At 40.5% G+C, this 24374-nt stretch overlaps 1 protein-coding gene across 4 annotated transcripts in view; it reads left to right on the plus strand.

Moving 5' to 3' along the window:
* The first annotated feature begins 6838 nt into the window (after positions 1 to 6838).
* Positions 6839 to 24374, plus strand: part of FAM189A1 (family with sequence similarity 189 member A1) — a 146492-nt gene continuing 128956 nt past the window's right edge. For 3 of the 4 annotated variants that reach the window (XM_040601787.1, XM_040601789.1, XM_040601788.1), the window contains exon 1: positions 6839 to 7123. In XM_040601787.1, the coding sequence (XP_040457721.1) occupies positions 6881 to 7123 (243 nt within the window). In that variant the 5' untranslated portion in view covers positions 6839 to 6880. Of the gene's footprint in view, positions 7124 to 8070; positions 8185 to 24374 lie in introns of those variants that run through there. The other variant, XM_040601790.1, reaches the window with a different exon arrangement.

Consider the following 24374-nt stretch of genomic DNA (forward strand, 5'->3'; position numbering starts at 1 on the left):
GCAGCTCTGCACCAGCTGCTAGGAACTCTTACCCAGGCTGAAACCAGGACAGTTACTTTAATAATCTTTAACTCCACACACCTGAACTTCTATGAGGAATAGTCTGATTACTTCACCTATCTAAACTAGGAGAAGCTGTGTTCACTTGGTGTGGGCTTTGACTAAATTGGTATGAGCAGCTCTGCTGGACTTCACCTTATTTAGATTACCTGCCCCACACCTCTGAACGGAACTGGAATGTCTCAGCCACCAAACACAAATTTCTGGTGCTCCAAGAAACCGTTTTGCCTTGTGTTTAAAACTTTGCTCATCTACAGGTGACCACTGGAAAGCCTGCATGTTTTGATAAGCTACTTTCTAGAAAATATATCTATTCGATTAAGTAAGAGAGTTTTTGTCTTTAAATTTTCATACCGTATTTTTTGGTTAGTTTGGAAATCAAGCGTCAGAGTTATTGCTGCTTTATTTTTTGCCAGGTTCCATTGTCAATTAGTTGTGAGGAAGCCAGTAAAGCTAGGGCTGTTATCAACAGAAGAGCCTCTGTAAAAGGAAAAATCAATGAAGATAAGACTTGGAAAGTTTTTCCTAACATTTTGATGATTTCTACTTGGTAGTGAATGGAAATCTTAAGTCTTTTCCCTTTGTCTTTTCAGTAATAAGTACATGTCTAAGAAGAACAGGTAGATCCCCACAAGCAGATTAATTTCTGGTTCCATGCCCTTTACCAGAAAATCCACAATCTTAGCAAGATAGGGGAGCGACTATTATTTTTTTTTTCATTCTAAACACTTTAAATCACTTTTCATATAATATGATTTTTATATTTATATTTTAATACAAATAAATTAATTTCTTGAAAGTTTTACATCCTGTCATAATAAGAAGTTTTGAGATTATTTTCTCAGCAAACTTTTTGACTTCTATTATACAAAATACATAACTATTGGTTTTCTTTCAGTAAAGGAAATAAAAACCTACTCGCAAATGCTTAAAATGATTCTTCAGATAAGCCAGTAAAATCCAAATGTAATTTTTAATGAAATGTTGGTATCGTGCACTAATAAAAGTGATCATGTCAAGTTCTATTTGGAACTTGTAGCTACTTAATTTCTATGGCAGAGCATAATCCAATAGACTCTGGCCCTGTAAAGTCCAATCATTTTAAGACAGTATGAAGTAGCTAATTCTGTCACATTTTTTTACTCTTGGCAATGGTATCGGTGAGGGATCTGATCACTACGCTACTACTAGTTACATATATACAGTAGTGTTGCATATTTTAAAGTTTTGTAGAAGAAGAGTGATGTGGTTTAACGTGCAAAACAAACTTCTGTCCAAAACTTCTTGTATGATGTTGGATATATATTTTTCCATGTTTTAATTTCTTAGACCAAACTCTTGATTAGGAATCGTTTTGCTAATGCTCAAACAGAAAATACCAGGTGCTTTTAATTTATGTAATTTCTTCTTATTTTTGCAGAGTGATTACGTTTTATGCCAGGCCAGGGGTGATCTGGGAAAGAAATCTATTTCATTTAAATAAAAAAATCTAAGCTCTAGCTTGCCTTTTGTAAAACCACAGGGCAATCTGCTGTTCAGACGCAAGACACGTATCCAATTTCAACTTTCGAGCAGTCATAAAATGCAGGGCAATTATCTTGATTTCGGCGGTGTCTTTAGCACCCCAGGACATCCATCAGGGCGGCCAATCGCACGGAGACAGTAGTTCCGAGGTCAGTATTTCTGAGGAAAAGAGACAGACTACTTTCAGATTAAAGCATGGAAATTGAGATTTCTTCCATTTTTATCTGCAAAGCTTTCCTGTTTAAAAGCCCTTTGGCTTACATATGGAAGTAAACCCTATGGTTGTATATATGCTTGAATTATGTTGTTAAAGGAAGCTATTTGTGTAAAACCAATTAATCGGTGATTATTCTCTGTGAAAAACATGAGAGAATAGAGCAGTAACAATGGGTGTAAAGTAACAGCAGTTACTTCTCTTTATTGTCTCCTGCAGGTTTACTGTTATGTTAGGGTAACAGACCAATATGTAGGTACAAGGCGGTGTAGAAAACAGCTCAAAGAAGTTCAGGAATCCATATGTAACTCCAGGTCCTTAAGCACACCGGTGAGAGGATTGCTCCTTTGTGCATGATCACCCCACCAAGGGCAGCGTTTTGCAGCCTACAAGTGGAGACATGACAGTTCCCATTGTGTTACCTCTTGGAAACGGACTTTGCCTGGGCATAGCTTTATTATGGGGTTCTTGGTGATTGCGAGGTAGATGCTCTTGATTTTAATATAACCTTTCATAAACAGGCACTTATGTTTCAAGCTCAGAAGTAGGGCTTAGTCAAAATCTGCTGATCTTCACAGTATTCTTTTTATGGTTTTGTTCATAACTTTTCTGTACACAGAATCAGTGTGCTTTGTGCACTCTTCAGTCACTCACTTCCACAGAAAAATCCTGTAAGAGTTGGTACTGGTGGTGACGTACATATGATTTGCAAAGTGAAAACTTGTCTATAAAAACACAATGGATACTTTTATTAGTCTCAAAGTACGGGGAGGGAATTTTTTTTAATGAGGCTCATTGCTTAGCTACAAGTCCATCAGAGACAGTTGGCCTATTTTAGGAAAAGTGTTGAGTCATCAGGAAGCAACATAACACCAAAGACAACGGTGCCACTGTAAGGGTTAAACAAGTCTACAGGCTTAACCCTACGATTCTTTCTTATATTGGTGGGCGCTGGCATGGATTGTCTCCTTGTCTTTGACATATTTTAGTATCTGCTGGCAGGATTGGTTTTTTCTTATTATTTTCAAATTATGAAGCTGGTAAAGCAGGACACTTCCTACAAGTGCAGAACTGGTGACAACAATGTTGTATATAGATAAAGCACTAAAGCACCCTTTATCAGTTGCTGTCTTGCCTTCCTTTCTTTCCCCGCCCAGTACAACTTCTTGAAAGACTGATTGCCGAGCGTGAGGGAACACAAACTTCTTTTTCAATTTACTGAAATACAAGTTTCTGTTGCATTTGAAATCAAATGTTGCTATACGCTTAAAAGCTAGTGTGTGAAAATGTGTTGCTTTTCAGTTCTGCCAATAATACCCACTTATTATTTAGGTCTTTTATCCCTAACCCCATTTCATCACTTCTGTAAAAATCAGCGCATCCTGATTTCTCCATGTTGGGTATGGTTCCTGGTAATCTGAGATGAAGTAAGTTGGAGTACCTTACAAGTTGTTTTCAGAAACAGGTCAAAGTGTAGCCATGAGAGGGATAATTAATTTTTAAGATACATGCCAAGAAATAATGGTATACTGCATTTGAATTCATCCCGGCTTTTATGGTCCTGATACTTGATTTCCCAATTTCCAAGGAGTGAACAGGGTAGACAAAGGAAGCAGAATTACTACTGGTGGTGTAAGGATCCAGCTTCTGAATGGCTGAGAAATTGCTTGCTAAATACTAGAATAATAAAAATACTTTATCTGAAAGTCAAAGATATCAAGATGCATGATGAAGGGAGTATTTTAGGTTTTGTGGGTTTTTTTCATTTTGTGTGTGTACATAAAGTGTATATATATTTTTTTTTTTGAGCAGTGGTAACACCTCATTTGACCCATTTCCACTACATCTTTCGGATGTACACTGTGTGGGACAACCTGAATTGATAGTCCTCACTAAGTCCTTAGAGCTACATACACATCAGGAGAGAGAAGAGCTGCTTAAAATAATGAGATCATGTAAAGTATGTAAATTTGAGACATGCTATGTGTAAGTGATGGTGTCAAGGCCCTTGGATGTATTTTCAGTACCTATGCCCTGTAGAGCACCTTCTTAACAGTTCCCTTTTCTGCATTAATTGGTAAGTGAGGCTTACTGTAATTATGCATTTATTTCTTTTTGCTCGTTTTCCATTTCTCTCAATACTTGAAAATGCCATTTACTTAATTTAAAATAACAATTGCAGAGACAAAGATGCATGCAACTCACTAAAGTTGAAAGTGAGGTAGAAATAAAGCAAACCTCAATCCACCAAAGTAGTTCCTAGTACGATGCATCAAGTTGCTTTCTGAACTGGTTGGGAGCCAGTGAAGACTGACAGTAATGAGACAATTACCATGGCAGTGGGATCATTATCATGCTGGCTTCTGAGTTTTGATGTTTTTTAATAGGCTAATAAGGTCTGATAGGTAGTGCCCTTCTGGCTGCCTTCAGAAAATGATCAAATTATTTGATAAATGAAAAATTAGTATATCATAGTGTTCAAATATAAACATGGCTACTACAGAGCTTTTGTTACTACAGTTCTGGAAGAAATTTCAGTACGGTATCCTGTTTTAAGTAACACTCGGTGATACGGCATTGAAAAATAATAATGACTGTATTATTAAAAATCTCCTCAGCAAAATAACTTAAAGTTGGAGACAGTAATACTTCCCAAATTGCTGTCAAATCATTCTTCAACAAATCCAGGAACTGCGAGCCTTCAGAGAGAGTTAAGAAGCATAGCCAGAGCTAATTCAGTTCTTGAGCAGTATCTAGTTACACCTGAATGCTCAGGGAAATTGGAGTAAACAAGATGTGATCTAAACTCATGGGAATTCCAACTGGAAGCCAAGGTAGTTGCTTTCTGGCAGCCTTAGTCTGCTGTATTGGAAGTAGTATACGCATTGATTACCTGAGAGCTTGCCCCCAAGTAAGGTTCATGAACAGCGCAGATCAGCATGTGGATTTGCAATGCCAGGTCCTCCTCTGGACTGCCTGCAAATGTGGATTATTATTTTTTTCCCCATATGTGCCACTTAGAAAGTCCTTGGAAATGAAAATAAATTGCTCTGTACTTCGGGCGTACAGTAGGATCAGCACAGGGAGTTAGTGAGATGTAAATTCACACCCCAGCATAGCGCATCCTGATTTCTCACAAGCCCTAGGGCCACAGCCCTATGCGTTTTTTGGAGGTCAGGAACCGAGCCGCTTCATCATGAGAACTGCTCAGGTTCAGTTTGGTTCTGGGTTTTGCTTCTTTTTGCTAGCCCCTTTCACCCTGTTGGGCAGAATATTGTAACACAGACTCTCCCTTGCCTTTGGACGGTATATTTTGAAGTAATGCTTCCAGTGTTGGATAGCAAATGACTCTACTCCATTAAAAACAGGTGGACGCTAGTTTTTGAGTGAACAAAAATTCGGTGGGATTGATTACCATTCATCCCCACCTGCCCTCATCTAGCTGTTCCACCTGGCCTTTCAGGTGGGATGCAGCACTCCTGGGCCAGCAATCAATTCCCGGGTACCAGCTGAGGCCGTGTTGGGCCAAGGGGGTGCAGGGGGTGGTGGTTTGTTTCTAACGTTCTGTGCGTGCCCAGACTGAACAGCTAAGACGTTGTAAGCTAACTCTTCTTTTGATTACTAGTAGTATTAATTTAGTACTGTTCTGCACTAGAATAAAAACTGGTAGCCAAACAGCTGGCTCTTCAGTGTAGAGTTTTGCCAGCTGTTTTTTTGGATCTGATTAAAATGTTATTTGCATGTGTCCTAGACAGTGTTTTAGCCACGCTGGAGTGACAGCACTATTATCTTCTATCCTAACCTGTTTTGTGGCACAGACACTGATTGAAGGTAAAATCAGCAAGCATTTTTCCCTCCCCTGTTGTAGTAAAATATCTGTTGTAATAAAAGAGGGGCCTTAATTGTTTGAGACTTTCCTGGCATTTTTTTTTCCCCACCATCGCCTCCCCAGGGAGCAAAACTATTCCATGCAAAGAGTTTTTGAAAGAAAAGGGAAAGGACCTGATGAACAAGGATTTAAGCCTGGCTTACGTGTGGTGTTTAGGGTTATTCTGGTTTGGTTGTTTGGGTTTTTTCCCCATTAATTTCACAGTATTACAGGTGTGTAGACTACATATATCAATTCCTGTATAAAAATATATATATACGTATACTGCTGTAGCCAATTATGCTCCTACAAACACGTTAGCCCTGGAACAGTTTATAGACTATATATAGTACCCTATAGTGAGATGATCTTGGGTTTGGGTTCTGTCGGCGTGTTTTTCACAAGCAGGCCTGGCTGCTGGCGGCACTGGGCTGCCCCGGGGGTTCCCCCCGGCAGGAGCCTGGCTGTGGAGCCTGGGGGCGGCAGGGCAGGGGCTGGCTCTTGCGGGGCTCAGCTCCCTCTGCGGGGCTCCGCTCCCTCTGCGGGCAGGGGTGCGGCGGGCAGGCCGGGCTGTCCTTCGCTGCGGGGGGTCAGAGGAGAACAGAGGTGGAAGGGACCCGAGCCTGGCGCCTTTTGCGTGGCGCTCGGCAGCAGCGCTTCCCTCCACCCGGCGCAGGGGGCACGGCGGGGAGGTGTTGGGTGTTGCTGCCGGCCACGGCTCGGCGCTGTCCGGGTGCTGGGGCCGGGCCCCGTCGCTCTCCCCGCAGGGCCGCCGCCCGCCATCGGCCGCCAGCAGCCCTTCCCCCTCCCCGCGGCGGGGGGCACAGGCACCGCGGCGGGGCTCGCCGGCCCCCGGGCGTGTGGCGGGGCTGGGGCCGGGGCCGCCCCTGCTGGAGGCTGAGGGCGAGCCGCGCCCGCGCGCTGCGCGCCGTAGCCCCCCCGCGCCTGCAGCGGGGAGAGGAGGCGGCGGTGGCGGCCGGGCCGCCCCTCTCCCGCCCCGCCGCTCCGTGCCCTGCCCGCCGGCGGCCGGGCCCGCGCCGGTGGCCGCGGCGGCAGCGCGGCTCCTCCTCCATGCGCCGCGGCTGCCCGCCGCCCCGCAGCGCCCGCGCCCGGCTGCTCCGCGGAGCGCGCCCTCCCCGCCGGGCGCGGGGGGCGGCGGCAGCGGCGGGAGGAGGCGGCGCCGGCCGGCCGAGCCGTGAGGGGCCCGGCGGAGGATGCCGGTGGGCGGCGGCGGGGCGGCGCGGCCCCCCGGCGGGGCGCGCTCCCTCAGCCCCACCGCGCTGTCCCGCAGCCTGTCCCGCCTGCGCGAGCACCGCGCCCGCTCGCGGGCCATGCTGGCGCTGGGGGTCACGCAGATGGTGCTCGGCTGCCTCATCGTGGCCGTCAGCTTCGCCGCCCTGGCGCTCACCACCTCGGCCCGCGTCCGCCACTCCTGCCCCTTCTGGGCTGGCTTCTCGGTGAGTCGGGGGGCGAGCGGGGAGGCGGGCGGGGGGCGCCGCCGGCAGCGCCTCAGGGCTGTGGGTTCGTGGCTACAGGTGGGACACGGGCGGCGGCGTCCCCGGGCCTCGTCTCTGCTCCCTGAGGAGCGGGGCCGGCGGCCGAGACTGCTTCCCGCGGGGCACCACAGCCGGGCGGTGAGGTGAGAGAGCTGCGTTCGTGGCGGTTCTGAGCTCCCGCCGCCCCGGGCGGCCCCTGAGCCGGGCAGCGGCGTGCGGGAAGGGCCGGCCGGGGCGGCTGGGCGGGCGAGCTGCAGCGCCGGATGGAAGTTGGCAGAGCGAACTGACCTTCGGTGTCGCCCCGGCAGCCGCTGTCCGCTTCACGGGCGGCTGCTGCTGCTGTCCCTGACGCCTGCTGTACGGGCTCCGGCGGTGTGCGGGGCTTCACCCCGAGGTGCGGCCGCTCCTCATGGCCCCGCGCAGGGCTGCGACCCCCGCCGTGCGGCAGGTGGCGGGGCGGGAGGGGAGCCGGGCGGGAGCGGCGGGGCGGGAGCGGCGGGCCGGGCCCCCGCTGAGGGGAGCGCGGAGGGCGGGAAAGGGCCTGGGGTCCTCCGTCCCGCCGCGCTGGGTGTCTGAGGTAAAACCTTCCCTGTTCTGAACGCAGGTGCCCAAATCACGGTCCCCCTCACCCCTTTGTGGCTTTCTTGGCTTTTTATTGTGTCCTGTTAGTGTAATTTTTTTTTTTAAAAAAAAAACAAAACAAAAACCAGTTGGTAGCACTCTTGGTTCGGGTGGCCTCGCTCAGCGCTGATTATGGGTGTTTGTGTGTCTGGGTACAACGCACGCGTGGGTGCCTTATTATAGTACTTGTCTGTGCGAGTTTCTCTCAAAAGCGGCAAAATGGGCTTGAGGGTTCTGAAGAAAGACATTTCTGAGGATGCTAGTAACAGACTGGGTTATTGGTGAAGATTTGGTCCATTTAATTTAATGCGTTACTGGCTTCAAGTGTATCTTTTCAGGTCTTTTAACGGATGAGAGGGTTTTCAGCTGTAAAAGTGCTTATTAGAAACCAGAACTGTTAGGTAAGTCATTTGGGTTATTCAGTACTGAGCATGTGGCAGAAATGGTGTAATTTAAAAAATTACTGTTTAATATGCTGTTACACAGCATGTTACTCAATAATTTTTTTGAATCCTTCAGAGCGGAAGAGTAGCTTTGGATTAGTTATTAAGATATTTTTCTTGATTTTGCCAGGATTTTGCATAGTCTTGAAAAAAAGCGTCAGTTTGCAGTAGGAGCCTTGATGCTGTAATAATCATTCTGTTGAGTTTGAACCTCTGCAAGCAAATATGCAGCTATATGTTATGATGAGGTGTGAATTTTAAATTAAGAATCTGGCTGCTTACATATTGATGTGGTACTAAAACAACACAGCTTAGGCAGGCTCGGTTTCTTATCTTGATAGACCAAGCAGGAATGTACACATCTGATTGTGGACTCCAGTAGGCACAACTTTTTCACTAACACCTGCTTTCCCCAGCTCCTGTAACCTTCGTGAAAAGAGACTTTGGGGGTTATCAGTATGCTGTAAATTACGCTGCTTTTCTGCTTGTGGATGCCTTCTGCTCTTCTCTCTGTGCAAGGCAACCCATAGAAAGGTATGTTTTCCGGGTGGATTTCATGGATGTTACTTGCTCATCGTAGCGAAGAAAGCCGTGATTCCAGCCTGTGGTGTGAATTGTAAATGGCACACAGTATTGCAAAATCGTTGACTCTAGAAGGCTTTATTGCCCTGTGTTATCAGAGTGAGGCAGTTACACGTTGCTTCCTAAACAGAGAGCTTGCTTTATAAATGATCTTTTGGACCATGAGAATAACCATGCTTTCCTCCTAATCTTCTTATCTCGTAAGTCTCAAGAAAGTAAAAATAGAGTAGTTTTGAAGTATTGGTAAGCTCTAAAGAACTTTTTGAGCCCAAGTTATTTGCTTACGCAGCATTTTCTTAAAAGCTTTTTGAGGTGTTTAGTGAGTTCAACAAAGTCTACGTATATTGTCACTCACAGCTGAAAAATATTTCTGTGGAAGAATGAACAGTTTTAGCTTGCTTCTGGAAAATACAATTAAAGAACAAACAAAAGTGATTTAAATGACATGAGAGAAAAATAATGGAAGTATCCTTTTTTTCTTTACTTGGTGCCAAAATCAGGCATAAATATGCACTCCCTTCAATCTACTTCTGGGTGCCCCCCCCCTTCCCGGGTTGGAAGTAAATAACTGAGTTGTTTGATGGTGAAGTAACAATTCTAAACCTTTTTTTTTTGGGGGGGGGTGGGGGTGGGGGGGTGGGCAAGGGAAGGTGGGGGGAAGTGTGTGATATACCGTAGCTTCCATGTCATTAGAAGTGGACATCCTAAAACAGGATAGTATTGGCACTGGCACTTTTCAGCATTTTTTGACACCAGCTGCTCTGTCAATATAGATGAAGGCTGCAAAAATTTGCAAAGAATCTTTTAAATGTTTTTTTACAATAACTTCACAGTGTTTGCAACAATCTAGCTGATAAAAAAAAAAAGGCTGTATATTACAATCCTCACAGAAAATTCTCTAATCAAATGCAAGGAAAGGTTCTGATTTCTCGCTTTTTTTTTTTTTGGAATCAAATCAAGTGACTGCACCAGTGAGAGCTTATTTTAAAGAACAAGGCACCATAATTTACATAAAACTTTGAAGAATTCAGAGCTAATTTAAGCATCATCCCCAAAATTAAAGCATTTTGTTTTGTCTTCCCTTTTATAACACCATGTTAAGAAGAGAAAAAAATATTTTCATGTATTTTGTATTAAGACATGTGAAGGTAATTAATGAGAGTCAACCTCACACTGAGCACAAGTGAATTTGGAGGTTAGATGAGCTGGTTGATTCTGTATAGGCAGAAAATCATTGCAAAGATCTTACAAGCTGTGTGGTGAAATGGCAGGCAGTTTGTTCCTGTTGCGGTTTTTCATTCAGGAGAATGGCAATTTCATCTTCACATTCTCTTGGTTGGGTAAAAGTATGTGCTTTTTCATGTAGGATGTATGAACATAAGTGTCTTTGATCCTTTGAGGAACCTGAAGAATTGAATATTAGCCTTATTTTGTTCATGGATGCATAGGTCTTAAAATCAGTGTTCTGGTAGATCACTGAAACTTATCCCAAAAGTATAAGCAGTATCGAGGTTCTTTGTCTCTCCTGTAGGTCCATAGTTGCTTGAGTATGAGAAAATATTTCTTCATTCTTAGTCCTTAGGAATCCAAAACGTACACCAGTTTGTAGTTTTACAGGCTTTGTACATGCCCGGATTGATTGTAACGCTTCAGCTAAGCGAGCCAAATATTTATGGTTATTGTTACTGCTGTTAGGATACTAGTGAACCACCTGGTAAGAGCTATATTAGTGTGACTGCAAGAGCAAATCTTGCTGTCTGCAGTAATTTCTTAAAATTGTTTAGAAATTGGCAATAGGTTGTTTATCCTCCCCACCCTGCCTTGATCCCAGCATTCTGAGAAAAATACCAGCCTCAGAGACTAGAGTTATCTCTAGTATCGGAAAGCATTAATGAAAGTTAAATCGTAAGATTACTCAGGTTTCTAAAATCATACCATGGCACTAAAATCTTAGAACATACAGCGAAGTATAAGCTATCTCTTCTTTTATATATAGTTATCTGAAATCAGTTGTATTCTTGTGTAGAAGTGTGTTGCTGGAAGATCTTGTGCTGCTTCTCCTTTGTATTAAGTTTCTTCTCAATTCTGCTATTATTGTCCATATCCCATGCTCAAAAAAAAAAATGGTTTTGAACTGTTTTGAAGTCCTCTGGTTTAAAAACAGCTTTTGTATAGTATGTCTTAGAGGTTTATGCTTTTTGTGTTCTTTGAAAAGGGAAACATATATAGAGGGGATTGTCAAGGTGAACTCAGACCCAGCTTCTCTGTTGTGGAAAATATGAAATACATTATATACTTGTTTATGTCATTAACTGAGAAAGATGAGTGTAGAGCCTTCTCTGTGTTCCTCAATGATGTTGTACAAAAGAGTTTTAAATCCCTCAGATGACACGTAGAGGAGTTAACTTTCAAAAGCTTCTGCTAGTCTGTGACTGAGTGTTCCTCACATGCAGCAGGTTGTTTTAGCATGTTCCTGCGCAGAATCACTGTGGAAGTGAAGGGGAGATTACAAAAAAAAAAATATTTATTAGCAATTGTATTTATCTCTTCTCCATTTCAGGTACAGATTTCCACCCCACCCCCCCACCCCCACCCCCCTTTCTCCTTTCCTTGTTTTCTTTCCCTTTTGGGGTTTTCCAGTATTGCTTGTGGATAGTCAGGTGAAATAAAGGAGGTACTAGAGTGATGGTATTTGTAGCTCAGAGGAATGAGCTTTAGTTTGCATGAAAAGCCTGCTGCCAACAGAGTCTGTTATTGTGAAAGTAAAGCTAAGCTGTTTGAGGCAAAGTAAACTTATTGCTAGTATTGAGTGACATATATTGTATATACTGAACTTGTAAAAACTGCTGATGCATAGCATTTATTGTCTCAGAGCTGATCACCTCATACCTAGGACTTAAACAGTAGCTTTCTGGTCCACCTGCTGTAGGTGTAAAAAACTCTAGCATGGATTTCAAGTAGTTTTGATCAAAACATCCATCGCTACTCTGAGTGTGCTATGTGATTCTCTATGACAGTATATAGTATGGGTTGCTTGTTTTGAGTACCCCTGGTTATCTGCTGAGTGCTTAATCTACAACTTTCTTAGATGAAACTCAGTGTTTTTTTTCTAGAATTTGCGTAAGTCATTAGAAACTTCCTGAACATCTGTTGTAATAGCAGCGAGGTTATTAGCTGTCTGGGTAGGCTTATCTGACCAGATCCCTGCTCTGTAAATGATTGTTCTAACGGTAGAATTCAAATCTGTGGACTCCATGATCATGATGATTACTTCATGGTGGATAATTTGTTATTCTGTGAAGTTTGCTACTGGTTCAGACAGTGTTCTGTCTCTGAAAATACACAAATTCTTTCAGGTTTCTTTTGGAAGTAGTTGGTATTGCTGTTTTGGGAATTAAGCAGGTAAACTTCTGTACTGAAGAAGTTTTCCTCTTCAGGAGACTTACCAGACCTCTGATGCAGATTATCAAATATATTTGGGTCCAGGGAGCACATGGAACTGATTTCCCTATGTGGCTGTTGAAGATTTTATGTCATTCCTGAAGGACAATGCATCCCATGCACTAGAACAGTTACCTTGATGTTCCTTGCTTCATATTGATGAAATTTAGAAGTCCAGGAAATGGATCACCTTGGAGGTCCTACGAATTATTTGTTAACCTGTCTTTTGCCTGTTTAGTCTCCTTTCCAATAAATGAGTCACTACTGGATCTGGCTAACAATTCATGGTAGGTTTGAGCTGGTGTGATAGTCACAAAATAAGAGCAGCTAGATTGGTAAAGTAATAAATTTGAGAAAGTAGTACTCTAGTGTTTGACTGATCAATGTTAACTCCTCAAGAACTGCAATATGCAATAACATATGTTAGAAGTTATTAGATACCAGTTAAAATCTGTGGTGTTAGTGTATCAGATGAGGTCGTATGCATCATATAAGCATAAGGAGTAAGAAGGCTTCTCTGTACTTCGTGGAGTCCCAGCTAAAGCAGAGCTTTGGAACAGTGGATTCATGGGTGAAAATATAGTTTCCTTATCTGGATGAATTGATAGCAAATTAGGCAGCCTGAAAGAGGAACAATTAGAAAGAAGACAGTGTTCTTTCTTTATTCTTTGAACTATACAGGGTAAAATGGCCATTTGTGATTTCCTGAGGATTTCGGGCTAAGTGTATTCAGTGTGCTGGAAAATAGCAGACTCGTGGAAGCCAGCATTATTTGTTTCAAATCAGCTTTTATTGCTTCTGAGTATATTCTGTTGCCCAAGCCTTATGGGGCCGAGAAGCATTTGATCATGCAAATTAATTTAAAAACTTTGTGTTATGGGAAGGAATAGCTGAATAAAGCAAAGATATCCCATTATGATATGGGGGGAGTGTCCTATCTTTAGAGAAGTAGCATCATTATTTTTTTTATCCTGTAGTATTATAAATTACCTGTGTTCTGAAATCTTTATTTTTCTGTAGGCAACCAGACTGCAGAATAAAAATACCACAATTTGAATAAGTCTTTTACTGTTATTAGCATATGATGCAAGTTGGGTTTGTTGTTGGGTTTTTTTTGTTAGTTGTTGTTTGGTTGGTTTTTTAACTTGTAGTAGAAAGATGGGTGTATGTCTCAGTCTCTTTAGGAATCAAATATTTTTCTTGAATTCTGGTTGTCTTTTCCAGGTGTTCTTTTATGCTGGACATGTATGAGCATTTACTGTGAAGACGGTAAATACTGCCCCAGAACTTGTAACAGCTAGCTGTGTGGAACAGTTACAGTCTACTGAGAAACTTAGGAATAGATAAGTAGCTTAGTTGAAGTGGGAATTTCCAAGGTCAATTATCCAGTCATTAGCAGCTGCTGAACTTATTACACCTCCATTTTAGTCCTATGTTGCAATTTATTGAAGGAATGAGTTGTGAATTGTCATGCTTAATTGGCTTTTCTTTCACAATTCATTTTTCTGCTCACTCCTCAGCCTTCTGGAATCAAGGGGCAGAACAGAGACTGGGACTCTGTAAGGTGGGAACTGCGGGAAAATATGTAACTTACAGGAGTGTAACTGTTTCAGGAGTGGATTTAAAGAAAGATACTCTTCTAGAAGCACAATATGGTGTGGTCATTACCAGTTAATGGAGTTACCAGGCTGATTTAAAGGAATACTGTGCAAATGTGACAAAGCTGGGGAATTTATCGTTGAGCAGTATTTATACATCTAGAGGTTCATAAGTTATGTGCAGGCAATATTTTAAGACCAAAATGCCCCAAAGCTAAGCCTTCCCTCTTTGGCAAAGTCACAGAATCACAGTGTCTTATCCCACAACCAGAGGCTACAAGCTGGATTTTTAAGAATCAAGTGTTCATAGTTCCTTTAAAAGTACTTATGCTGTTTGAAACTTCAGTCTTCTCCTCAGTAGTTTGTCATTTTTGGTAGTCTGCAGATACATCTGTGTCAGTGCTTTAGTTCTGATCACGTGTGTGCTCTCACACACTGTTCATTCATGTTGGGGGGGGGGGGGGGGGGGGGCATTCTCAGAGCGCACAAACTTGATTCCTGGGGGATCAAATGAAACCAGAAGATGTGCTTTAAGAGTGTAGAAAATACGAACTGACTGCTAGCAGGTATTAAGTCTCAGTACCAGACTAGAGCTTGTCTGAAGTAGTTACCCATCCAATATGTGTATGGTGGGAATGCTCTCTTCTTAAGCATCAATTCTATTGGAAACAGATTTGCTTCTGTTCCATTTACTCTTTGCTAATTGAGGTAGAACTTGTAAGGCCAATCTGAAAATTGTATATGCAGAGGATGTGAATTCTCTAAAAATTAACACTTATCCTTTCTACTGGGCAGATGTGCTGGTTTCGGCTGGGTTAGAGTTAATTTTCTTCACAGTAGCTGCTATGGGGCTGTGTTTTGGCCCTGTGCTGACAACAGTGTGGGTAACAGGGATGTTTCAGTTCCTGCTGAGCAGAGCTCACACAGAGCCAAGGCCTTTCTGCCTCTCACCCCACCCTGCAGCGAGCAGGTTGGGAGGCACAAGCAGTCAGGAGGGGACACCACTGGGACAGCTGTCCCCAACAGACCCACGGGATATTCCACACCACGTGGTGTCACGCTCGGCATATAAAGCTGGGGGAAGGAAGAGGAAGGGGGGGACATTGGGAGTGATGGTGTTTGTCTTCCCAAGGAACCTGGCTTTCCTGGCCATGGCTGACCACCATGTTGATGGGAAGAGGTGAATGAATGCCTTGCTTTGCTTTGCTTGTGCACGTGGCTAATGCATTACTTTTTACACTGTCTTTGTCTCAACCCACGAGTTTTCTCACTTTTACTCTTCTTATTCTCTGCCCCATCCTGTTGTGGGGGCAGGGAGTGAGCGGCTGTGTAGGGCTGAGCTGCCAGCTGGGGTTAAACCATGACAGCAGAATCTTACTCCATAGCGGTGATATCTACAGCAGTAAATTGATGCGGGTCTGCAGAGTGAAACAGCCAGTTCTGGGGGCCAGGTGGGTGCTCTGTGCATGTTACTTTTGAGAATCTTCAGTAGCTTTGGGCTAAGTTGTAGTACATGGGAAATACTTCTCTGAGTTACTGCTGCAGCACTTACAGTGAGACACTGTGATTTAAAAAAAAAAAAAAGAGTAATTTTATGACTTAATAAATGTAGACTTGCCTCTTGTATCTAGATAAAAATGAGAAAATATAAGTACTCGGAAGAATATGAATGCTTTCCTTGGAGAAGGCAAACAATGTATTTCTGGGTTTCTGATCTTTACAACAGCTTGATTTAAACATGGATAGTTGAAACAGCATTTTAAGTTTTAACTTTTGTGTCTAATTTATGAAGAGCTGCTAACTTTACAAGTTTACTTTCCATTTTGAATATGAACTTTCATGCTGTCTGGATGCCATCATCATGAGTAACTTATGTCCTGCAGAACAAGCAAATAATCTTCTCATTGATAACTATACATTTTTGTTATTGCTGTCACCTATAGAGTGTCCATCTCAGCAGAATTCTTTTCATATGAGTGACATAATTTATGAGTTTGGTTTTGCTACTGTTTGTAGCAGAAGAGAGGATGGCTTAATCTGAAGATTTTAGATAAGCTTTCAGTGCTAGATGAGATAAACCCAGGTGTTTTTAAGATGAACACACTTAATACAGAGGCACTGAGATATAATAAATGTGTAGCTTTATAATGTTACTTTTACATTTCACTCTTCAGAGAATAAATTTGTTTTCTTCTAGGTGGAAATTGTGAATGCAGCTATTTTTGAGACTTGTGGTAGTTTTTTGACCTCCTACAGACAGTAAGGCTACTCTTTAGTTTAAAAAAACCAACAAAATAAATAAAAAAAACCCCAAAATAATATTTCAGCATTCATAATAAAGAGTCAATGAACAGTGTAATTAATCATTAATAAACGTAAGTCTTTATCTCACTGTTATGCATTCTATTGATTATGGTTCTAGCAGAATAGTTATCTGAATGGTATCCTTTTGTTATAGTACTGAAACCATTTTTTGATCAGTGGTACTAAAATAGGAGGTTTTCAATTCCTGACTCTGTAAACTATCATAAAGAATTTTAAGGCACACTCATTAAAACAGTGCTGTGAACCTGTGGCTAGCATACTGACTGCTATGTTATTCTGAAAATAATGTTGGTAGAAAGTGGTTTTGTCATATATTGAAAGTAGCTATGGTTCAAAGAAATTTTATCTTTCCAGAGGCTAAATTCAAAACCTTTTTAAAACTTGTGAAAAATCAGACTACAAAACCTGAAGTGCTGCAGTCTTTCTATACAGCTAGGAGTGTAGCGGTCAGGGTCATGAGGGATGAAGGAAGCAAAGGTTCAAGTCCTGTCTTGGTGTGAAGGGAACCCAGTTTGTTTTACATGTTCCAGGTAATCTGAACTATCAAGGTACTGTCTTGGCTCTACATTTTTTCCCCTTAATGTGTAAATTTTCCAGGAGGGGGAAAGGCCACTTACACATTCTTGTGGGAAGTGTCAGTTTTCAGGTTCGTGATCTTGCAGTAAAAAATATATTTAGAAAACTCCTAATGAAAGTGTGAGATCTCCAGATGAAGAGTACTTGAGCCTCCTCTTGCTTGCTTATACAGACATATTGGCCGTTGAGAAGTATGTGTTTTGTTTTGGAAAGGTTATTGTATTTATTGCAAATAGTAATAATCAGGGAATTGTATTGATCACCCTGTCTCCTAAACCGAATGGATGCCTTTGTAGTCCTTCCTGTTTTTACAGTTTCTTTCTGAAAAAGCCATGTTATTTCAAGATGTGTTAGTTTTGAGGTTTTTGTTTTGCAGTAGTTTCAAACAGATTTTCATGTGAAATAATTGTCATGGTTTAACCCCAGCTGGTACTTAAGCACCATACAGCCACTCGCTCACTCATTACATGTAAAGAGCAAAAGAGGGCATTGAAGAAGAATATTTCTCGGTTTTAGTTGCAAGTATTTGGTTATAAAGGATACTTGAAAAGGTTGACTTAAATGGAGACTTGTTTAAATGCATCTGAATAGAATAAATAATTTTCATGCTTAAAATAACATTTTGAAACCAGAAAAAAGCAAACCACAAAATGCAATGGGATGGGGTGGGGTGTCAAAAATACATGTGAAATAACAAGCTCATGCCCTGGAGTCCACATTATTGATGTGTCTGTACATGGAGGAATCTCTTACAGCTGGATCACATGATGTCTCTGATGCATCTCTGGCACTTCTACCACAGAACCTGCTGCATGGTACAGAGAGAAAATCGTGAAGATGAGACTGGAAGAGAGAACAGATGGGGTGGCAGGTGCACTTTCTCTCCCTGATAACATTGTACAGATTGGGTAAAATGTTAACAACTTTTCCATGTTGCCTTTTATGTGTGAAGGTAGGAATTGTACTAGCAATGTTGTCCTTTCAGAAGGACATTAGTAACATTGCTGTGGTAGGTGGGAACTACATTTAATATACGGCTTAAGTCCTTAATATACCCAATTCTTTATGCTTGTTCTGGTAGGAGAAAAGACTTTAAAAGACTTTTAAAGAGTTCTTAAAAGACATGGAATCATGGACATACCTTTTGTTCTATTTATACTTGTGTAACAAGTATTATTCTGGGCCTAAAGAACTTTAGGAAGTCATTTAAGAATTACTTCCTTTCCTCCCCTTCTCATGAAATCAGGTCACAGATTTGAAGTGGAGCTTCACCATCAGACTGTACTTTGACATTCTGTGAAATACTATTGTAGTATGCAGTAACCAGCAACAATACTGAAACATTAATATCAGCTTCTGAATTTCATGTTTATTCAGTAAATATTTTCTTAGCTAGCTAAGTAGTATAAATAGTCAATGCAGCTTTTCCTTTGAGCTTTTAAAAAACCCGCACTGTGATTTGACAGACTAATTTCTGTTGGTACATAATATTTGTCCTTTGAGTGGAAAGGAACCTTTACTCTAAAAGCAGTAAAGACACAAGCAACAAAGTATTATACAGATAATAAGTACAACCAGCATCAGAATGGCATTTTGCTGTCTACCAGAGACCATGTGCTCATCTTCCTGAACACAGACCATGTGCTCATCTTCCTTAACCTAACTTACTGTGAATTGAAATGTCTTGAAGGCCTGAATATCAAAGTGGCTATTAGGAAAAGTTGTCCCCTGACAATACCTGTCAGTTCTAGGTGAGGACTGTCTGAAACGTTCGTATCCTTCATTGGTTTGTGAATCTAAAGGAATTGGAAGGAAGGTAGGAAGAAGCAAACCTGTTTTCTATTTCTGACATTGAACCTTCCTCTGAAGCAGTACACTTTTTACTTGTGGAACTATTAAGTCATCGCTAGACAAATCGTAGATGTCCTTCCAGTCAACAGTTCCTTTTTGTGGTCTGGCAGTATAAAAGCTTGTCCTACACTATGAATCGTTTGGGGTTAAACTTGAGGTTTTGTCTGGATCAGATGTTTTGGTTCCAAAACTACAGAAGTAATTATCTCGTATTATCTGGTTAATTAACCTGCTTTGAAAAATAGAGAACGCAAGTAATGGGCAAAGGAGGAGTCAGTTTGAGAGTCACAGTTACTTTTCAGTCTTGAATGTTTCTGGAACAAACAATTTTTTGATTTTGGAAGGTGGTTATTTTTAGTTATTATGATTTTTGTTTTCCCTTTATCTAAATTGTCTGTTACAATTTGTATAATGTCAGTGAAAAAAGATCTGTGAAAAATGAGTTTTTCCCCATATAAAAGTAAGTCTACATGTACTTAACTCTAGAGCTCCTAGAAGATAAGACTTAGATTTTTTTGTTTGTAGTTAGGTAGATTTAGGAACTGTGTGAGAGTCCCCAAACAACGTTATTTCTTTGTTGACTGTTGTTGACTGGAGTTGACTTATGGGGAAAAATGAATCTGATGCCAGACTTCATGCTCCAGTAAAATGTAGTAATGGGCTGTAGTGCATATTCTTGAAAACTAGTTAATTTAGAAATTAGAGCTATGTTTTAAGCAATATTTCCCTAATTCAGAAAGGTCTAGGTATACTTCTGGTATCTTGCATCAGTATGTTAACCATATAACATCAAAGATGTTAAACCAAGAATTTTTTACTTCTTTTGCCTGCAGTATAAGTACTTCAGGATCAAGTATTTCAGACAGGTAATTTAGGCTGTAATTGATGTCATCCTTCTGTAGAGTTTAAGAAGTTAGACATGAACAATGTTAGAAGTACATTTTTGCATAAAGGTTTTGGGTAAAACATTATAGAATAACACACTGATACCGTGACTTGTTTCAATCATTTGGCCAATAAGTTAAATCTTTAAGCAAGAAGTCATCTCATGAAAGCAGGCAAAAATATAAGCAACATCTTGTGAGTCACCAGCTGTTGCAAAAATGAGTTTTGTAGTCTTACCTCTTAGAAAGTTGATGTTTGGTCATGCATCTGTTTCCTTTGTTATTATTCAAGAGCAACCAGAGATAGGTTCTGTGTTTTAGAGTTATATTGGGTCCTACCTTATAGGCAGTCCTACAGGACGGAACAAAGCAGATGGATGTGAAGTTCTGACTAACAGCATAGACCATATAAAATGCTAAAGGTGAATAGGATGTAAAAAGTTTATACTTAAAAATAATGTGATGCTTTGTAAAGTGTTGTTTTTTGAAAGCAGAAAATTCAACAGTCAGTGTAATTATATTTGTTAGATGCCCACAAGGAGCCTGAAGACTAACAATAATGTGCAGTGATTATATTAATCAGTAGGCTCTTGTGGAAATGAGAGGTTTGATGGTATAAATACATATAATGATACTTTGGATGAAGCAAAAAAATACTTCTTGAGGAGATCAGCCGGAAGATGATGAAAAGTGATTTTATAATTTTACAAACATAGGTTTTCAAAAAAAGATTCCATTCTTTTCCAATTACGTTAACAAGGAATAGGCTGAAAAAGGAAAGGTAGGCTTGTACATTAGAGAAGGTGAAGTCTCTAGCATGAAAAGATATCTCATGTAGCTATTTTAGAATGTGAAGTTATAGCTGGATGAAGTGTGTTTTACTGTATTTCTCAGAAGCAGGCATTAACTTTTTGTGTTAGTGTAAGGCAATAAAATGCATTTTTAGTATAAAAATCAGTGTATGTGTCTGTTAAAGAATGCTTTTATCACTTAACTGGGAGAAGTGTTTGCTCCCCCAACTGCCATTTCAAATGCCTGAGGAGTGGGAAGATGAGGATAAGCAAATAGCGTGTTCTCAGACAGGATTCACACCTCCCCAGTCCCCAAAGTACTTTCTTAAGAAATGTGCTATCTGTTCCTTCTGTATTTCAACATCTGACAAGTGATGAACTGTTATTTTTAGTAAGCTATAGATATGCTGTACCATATAAATGTGCATAACAAGGTTGTACAAATGTGCTGAGAACTGTAATAATCAAAATAGTGATAATTATTGACTGTTTGATAGTTTAAAATGGTTAAATATTTTTCATGTATAGTTTTTCAACTGATTGTGCATTCACCGTAGGAAAAAAAAACCACAAAAAAACCCCAACCCAAACCCAGAAAGCATTAAACTCATAATTGATCTTAATAATGGTCCTAGTTTAATTATACGAGGAATGCAAGAAACGTCACAGTTAAAGTTTGTGGTTACAGTGTATGAAGAAAAGAAGGACAGGATTATTTAGAGGTCAAAATTGTCTTCTACCAATAGAATTATCGCCTCCTGCACCAACAGAGATAAAAGGTTGACTTCCAAATGACACAGCTTTGCTAAGGGCATAAAAATAACATCCTAAATAAAAATGAAATCAAGCCACAGAATAGCACTATTGAGGTGATGTTTATGATTAGCAAGATAGTTGACAGTCTTCTCTGAGTTTTTGATACACTTACTTTTGTTAAATAATATAATGGTGGTACCTGGGCTAGCTAAGTTACTTTTTATAAAGAGTAAATGCAGGTTTGGATTTGGAAGCTGCAAATCATAAGTGTGATCAGTGATGAAAGAACTAGGAAAAGGCTGCTAGTATCTCATAGAAACTGCGAGAAACTCAGAAGAAATTTTTTGAGCAATGATCATGTACTATGTAACACTGTTTTCATAGGCTGTAATCGAACTGCCCAAAAAATTATCATACTTGCTGATAGTTTTCCTATTTGTTAGCCTCCATTGGCCCACAGAAACAGAATCTCCTAATATTTATCAAGGCATTTATTTGACAAAAATCAAGATTCACACATTAAAAGTGGGAAAAAAATTGAGATAGATAACATTAAAAATTTATTTACGTTACAGTTACATTACAGCAAAACGAAACCAAAGTAAATCAACAGGGCAAGTAAATGAACTCTAAAATAGCACCAGAAGCTAATTGGTTTTCTCTGTGTATCGCTTGCTCATGGGCACAAATTATATTACAGCTCATAGACTCAGATGGTAAGATTTGAGTTTTACTGGTAAAAAAATGCATTTTGATTGCTGGGGTTTGGCGTTTTTTGGGGTTTGGTGTTTTTTTTTTTTTTTTTTTTCTTTTCCCTCCTCCCCTCCGGACCACTGGCCTGCATGAATTAAATACCTGATGGTGTATAACTGTCTGGGCAGCAGCAGTAGCTTAGCAACACCAGCTAGTGCTGATGCCAAAGAACAGTGTTGGCTTTCATTATTTTAAAATGCCAGCTGGTCCTTTAATAGTCTTTCTATATTTAGAGATTAATTGATAATTGTGTTTTAACTTGTAGACCTGGGTTGGATTTCACCATCAAATTGTTTGATAAAGAATTTTGGAAGCTCAGAAGTCTTTAACTGTAGGCATTGATAGAAGACTTTGGAAAGGGTACAGTAATAACTAGAAATCTCAAAGTGAATACTGGTGATAATCGGAGAGTACAAAGAAACCTTCCTTGCTTCCTATTTACTATACATGCACAAGCAAAGCTGCTTAAATGTACTAAAGGAGTGGTAAACTGCATTCTCCAAGAATGATGATGTTTCTTTAATAAATAGTAATGTCTGATAAATACATGCACATTTTTAAAGGATATGATTCTGAAAAGAAATCAATATTACAAACGTAGAGAAACATATTCTTTCTGTGTGTATATACACATATATAAACTAAAATAAAACATCAGTAATGTATTTTTGTGACAGAAAGTATAAAATTACAGAAATGTGTACCTGGAATGGGTCTCAAGAGGTCATCTACTCTTATTTTCACTGTGAAGATCCATCCATTAACAACAGCATCTGTAGCTGCATGTTTGTTTAGCTACTCCTAAATGTATGTAATAAAGGAAACTTTTTAACCTATTAGGTAACCTCTTTCAGCCCTTAGCTATTTCTGTGCTAGTATGAATCTCATACGTTAACTGTGTGTGTCCTAATATGTAGCGTAAATCTGTGCCGCAGGTTAAGCCTCTGATTTATATATATATATTTTTTTTTTTTCATAATGTTCAGTGGACACAAGGGCAAATGATTTTTCTTGTTTATCTGTTGTGTTTTTTTAACCTACCAGAAAACTAGCACTGTTCTTTAACCTGGGTAAACAAAACCATTTTTTTCTGACTTCATTAAAAGTAATTTTCTAAACCGTTTGGCAAGTTTATTTCTGACCTGGGTTCTCTACAGTAGCTGGGCATACTTAATGAAATACGATGCGTGAGTTGGGCAGAGTTTTCTTGCTAGGAATCTTCACCAATGCCTATTGCAACAGAATGTATACTGTTTATTTTGTACAAATATGTTTGCTAATCTGTACCCAGATGCTGTCTTTTAATGTTCCTCTGTCATTTCTTTTATTTATATTTTAATTCCTGGTTAAATGAATCCTCAAGTTGTTTTCTGCACTTTTCCCATTATTCTGCCAGTTAGGGCCCCTTATATACTGAAGCATTAATCTTCTTTTTCTTGTGTGTGTTACTTTTCAACAGTGTTAAACTTCCTTAGTTGCAAACATCTTTTAATTTCCTGTTTGAAATACTTGCTTTTAATTTATCAGGGTTCTTAGGCAGGCCATTCTACGAGCCTGTCTCCCAACTTCAGGTCATGCCTGAAGGGTTATCTCAGTGTGCCTCCACCATGATGTGTTCGTTCGGATGTGCACTTTTGAAATGAATTATGCAATTATTTCCACACTGTGCTTTGGTTCACCTTGTGGAGCTCTCTGACTACGCATACTGGATTCCTTATGGATAATGCTAAACTGGAAAGTACATTCCAGTAGTGCCTCTTATGCTGTCTGGCTGCAAATGGACATTAAATCCATGGGCTCGGACTAGAGCTACCTCTATGTGTTTAAAAAAAATGCAACAAACAACCAAAACACCCCCACAAAACCAGTGAAAAAAACCCAAACCCCAAAAGAATAACACCAAACCTCACACCCCACCACAAAAAAACAAACCAAGCCAAAAAGACCAACCCTCACCAAACTAACAGTACTCCCTTGAAATGTGGATGGTGTGGATGTCAGCTTCTCAACAGCATCTGTTCTCTCTACAGCTCTTTTCCTGTTGGCCTAGACTACTTGTCAGTGTAGACACTGTTGTTATGAATGTGGTGTTTTAGTAGGCTATACATACTCCCTATACTAATCTCACATAATTTTTTTGATTGGTATAAATGCTTAGCTGTTAGCTAGTGATTTAGATCGTGCCGCTCTGGCAAATGGTTTTGTGCTTTTCTATGGGCCATGCTTAGTTGAAGGACTCAAATGCATATCTTTTTTTTTTTTTTTTTTACTCTGATTTGCATTCCCACCCTGGAATTGTTAATAGTGTTAAATATCTGGCCATAACTGTCAATTTTTGAAAAAGCCATAAAGATATTTTTATAGAATAGGTTAGAGTTTTTAATGCAAGAAACTTTCCTATTAGTTAATGGGCTAGTATTTTCACTTTGTGTTGCTAGAGCAAGCCTTACATGTTCCTTTTTATTTTAGCCAGTTTTGTCTTTCTAGTTTAGTCTCTATATGATCCTCACTACCCTCTAATAATTTGACTGTCTCTTGTTTATTAGAGCTGCTCTCAGCAGTAGGTGTAACAGCTGTCATTGAAATGACTT

This window comes from Falco naumanni, chromosome 7, assembly GCF_017639655.2.
Source record: "Falco naumanni isolate bFalNau1 chromosome 7, bFalNau1.pat, whole genome shotgun sequence".
In the NCBI taxonomy this organism is placed as follows: domain Eukaryota; kingdom Metazoa; phylum Chordata; class Aves; order Falconiformes; family Falconidae; genus Falco; species Falco naumanni.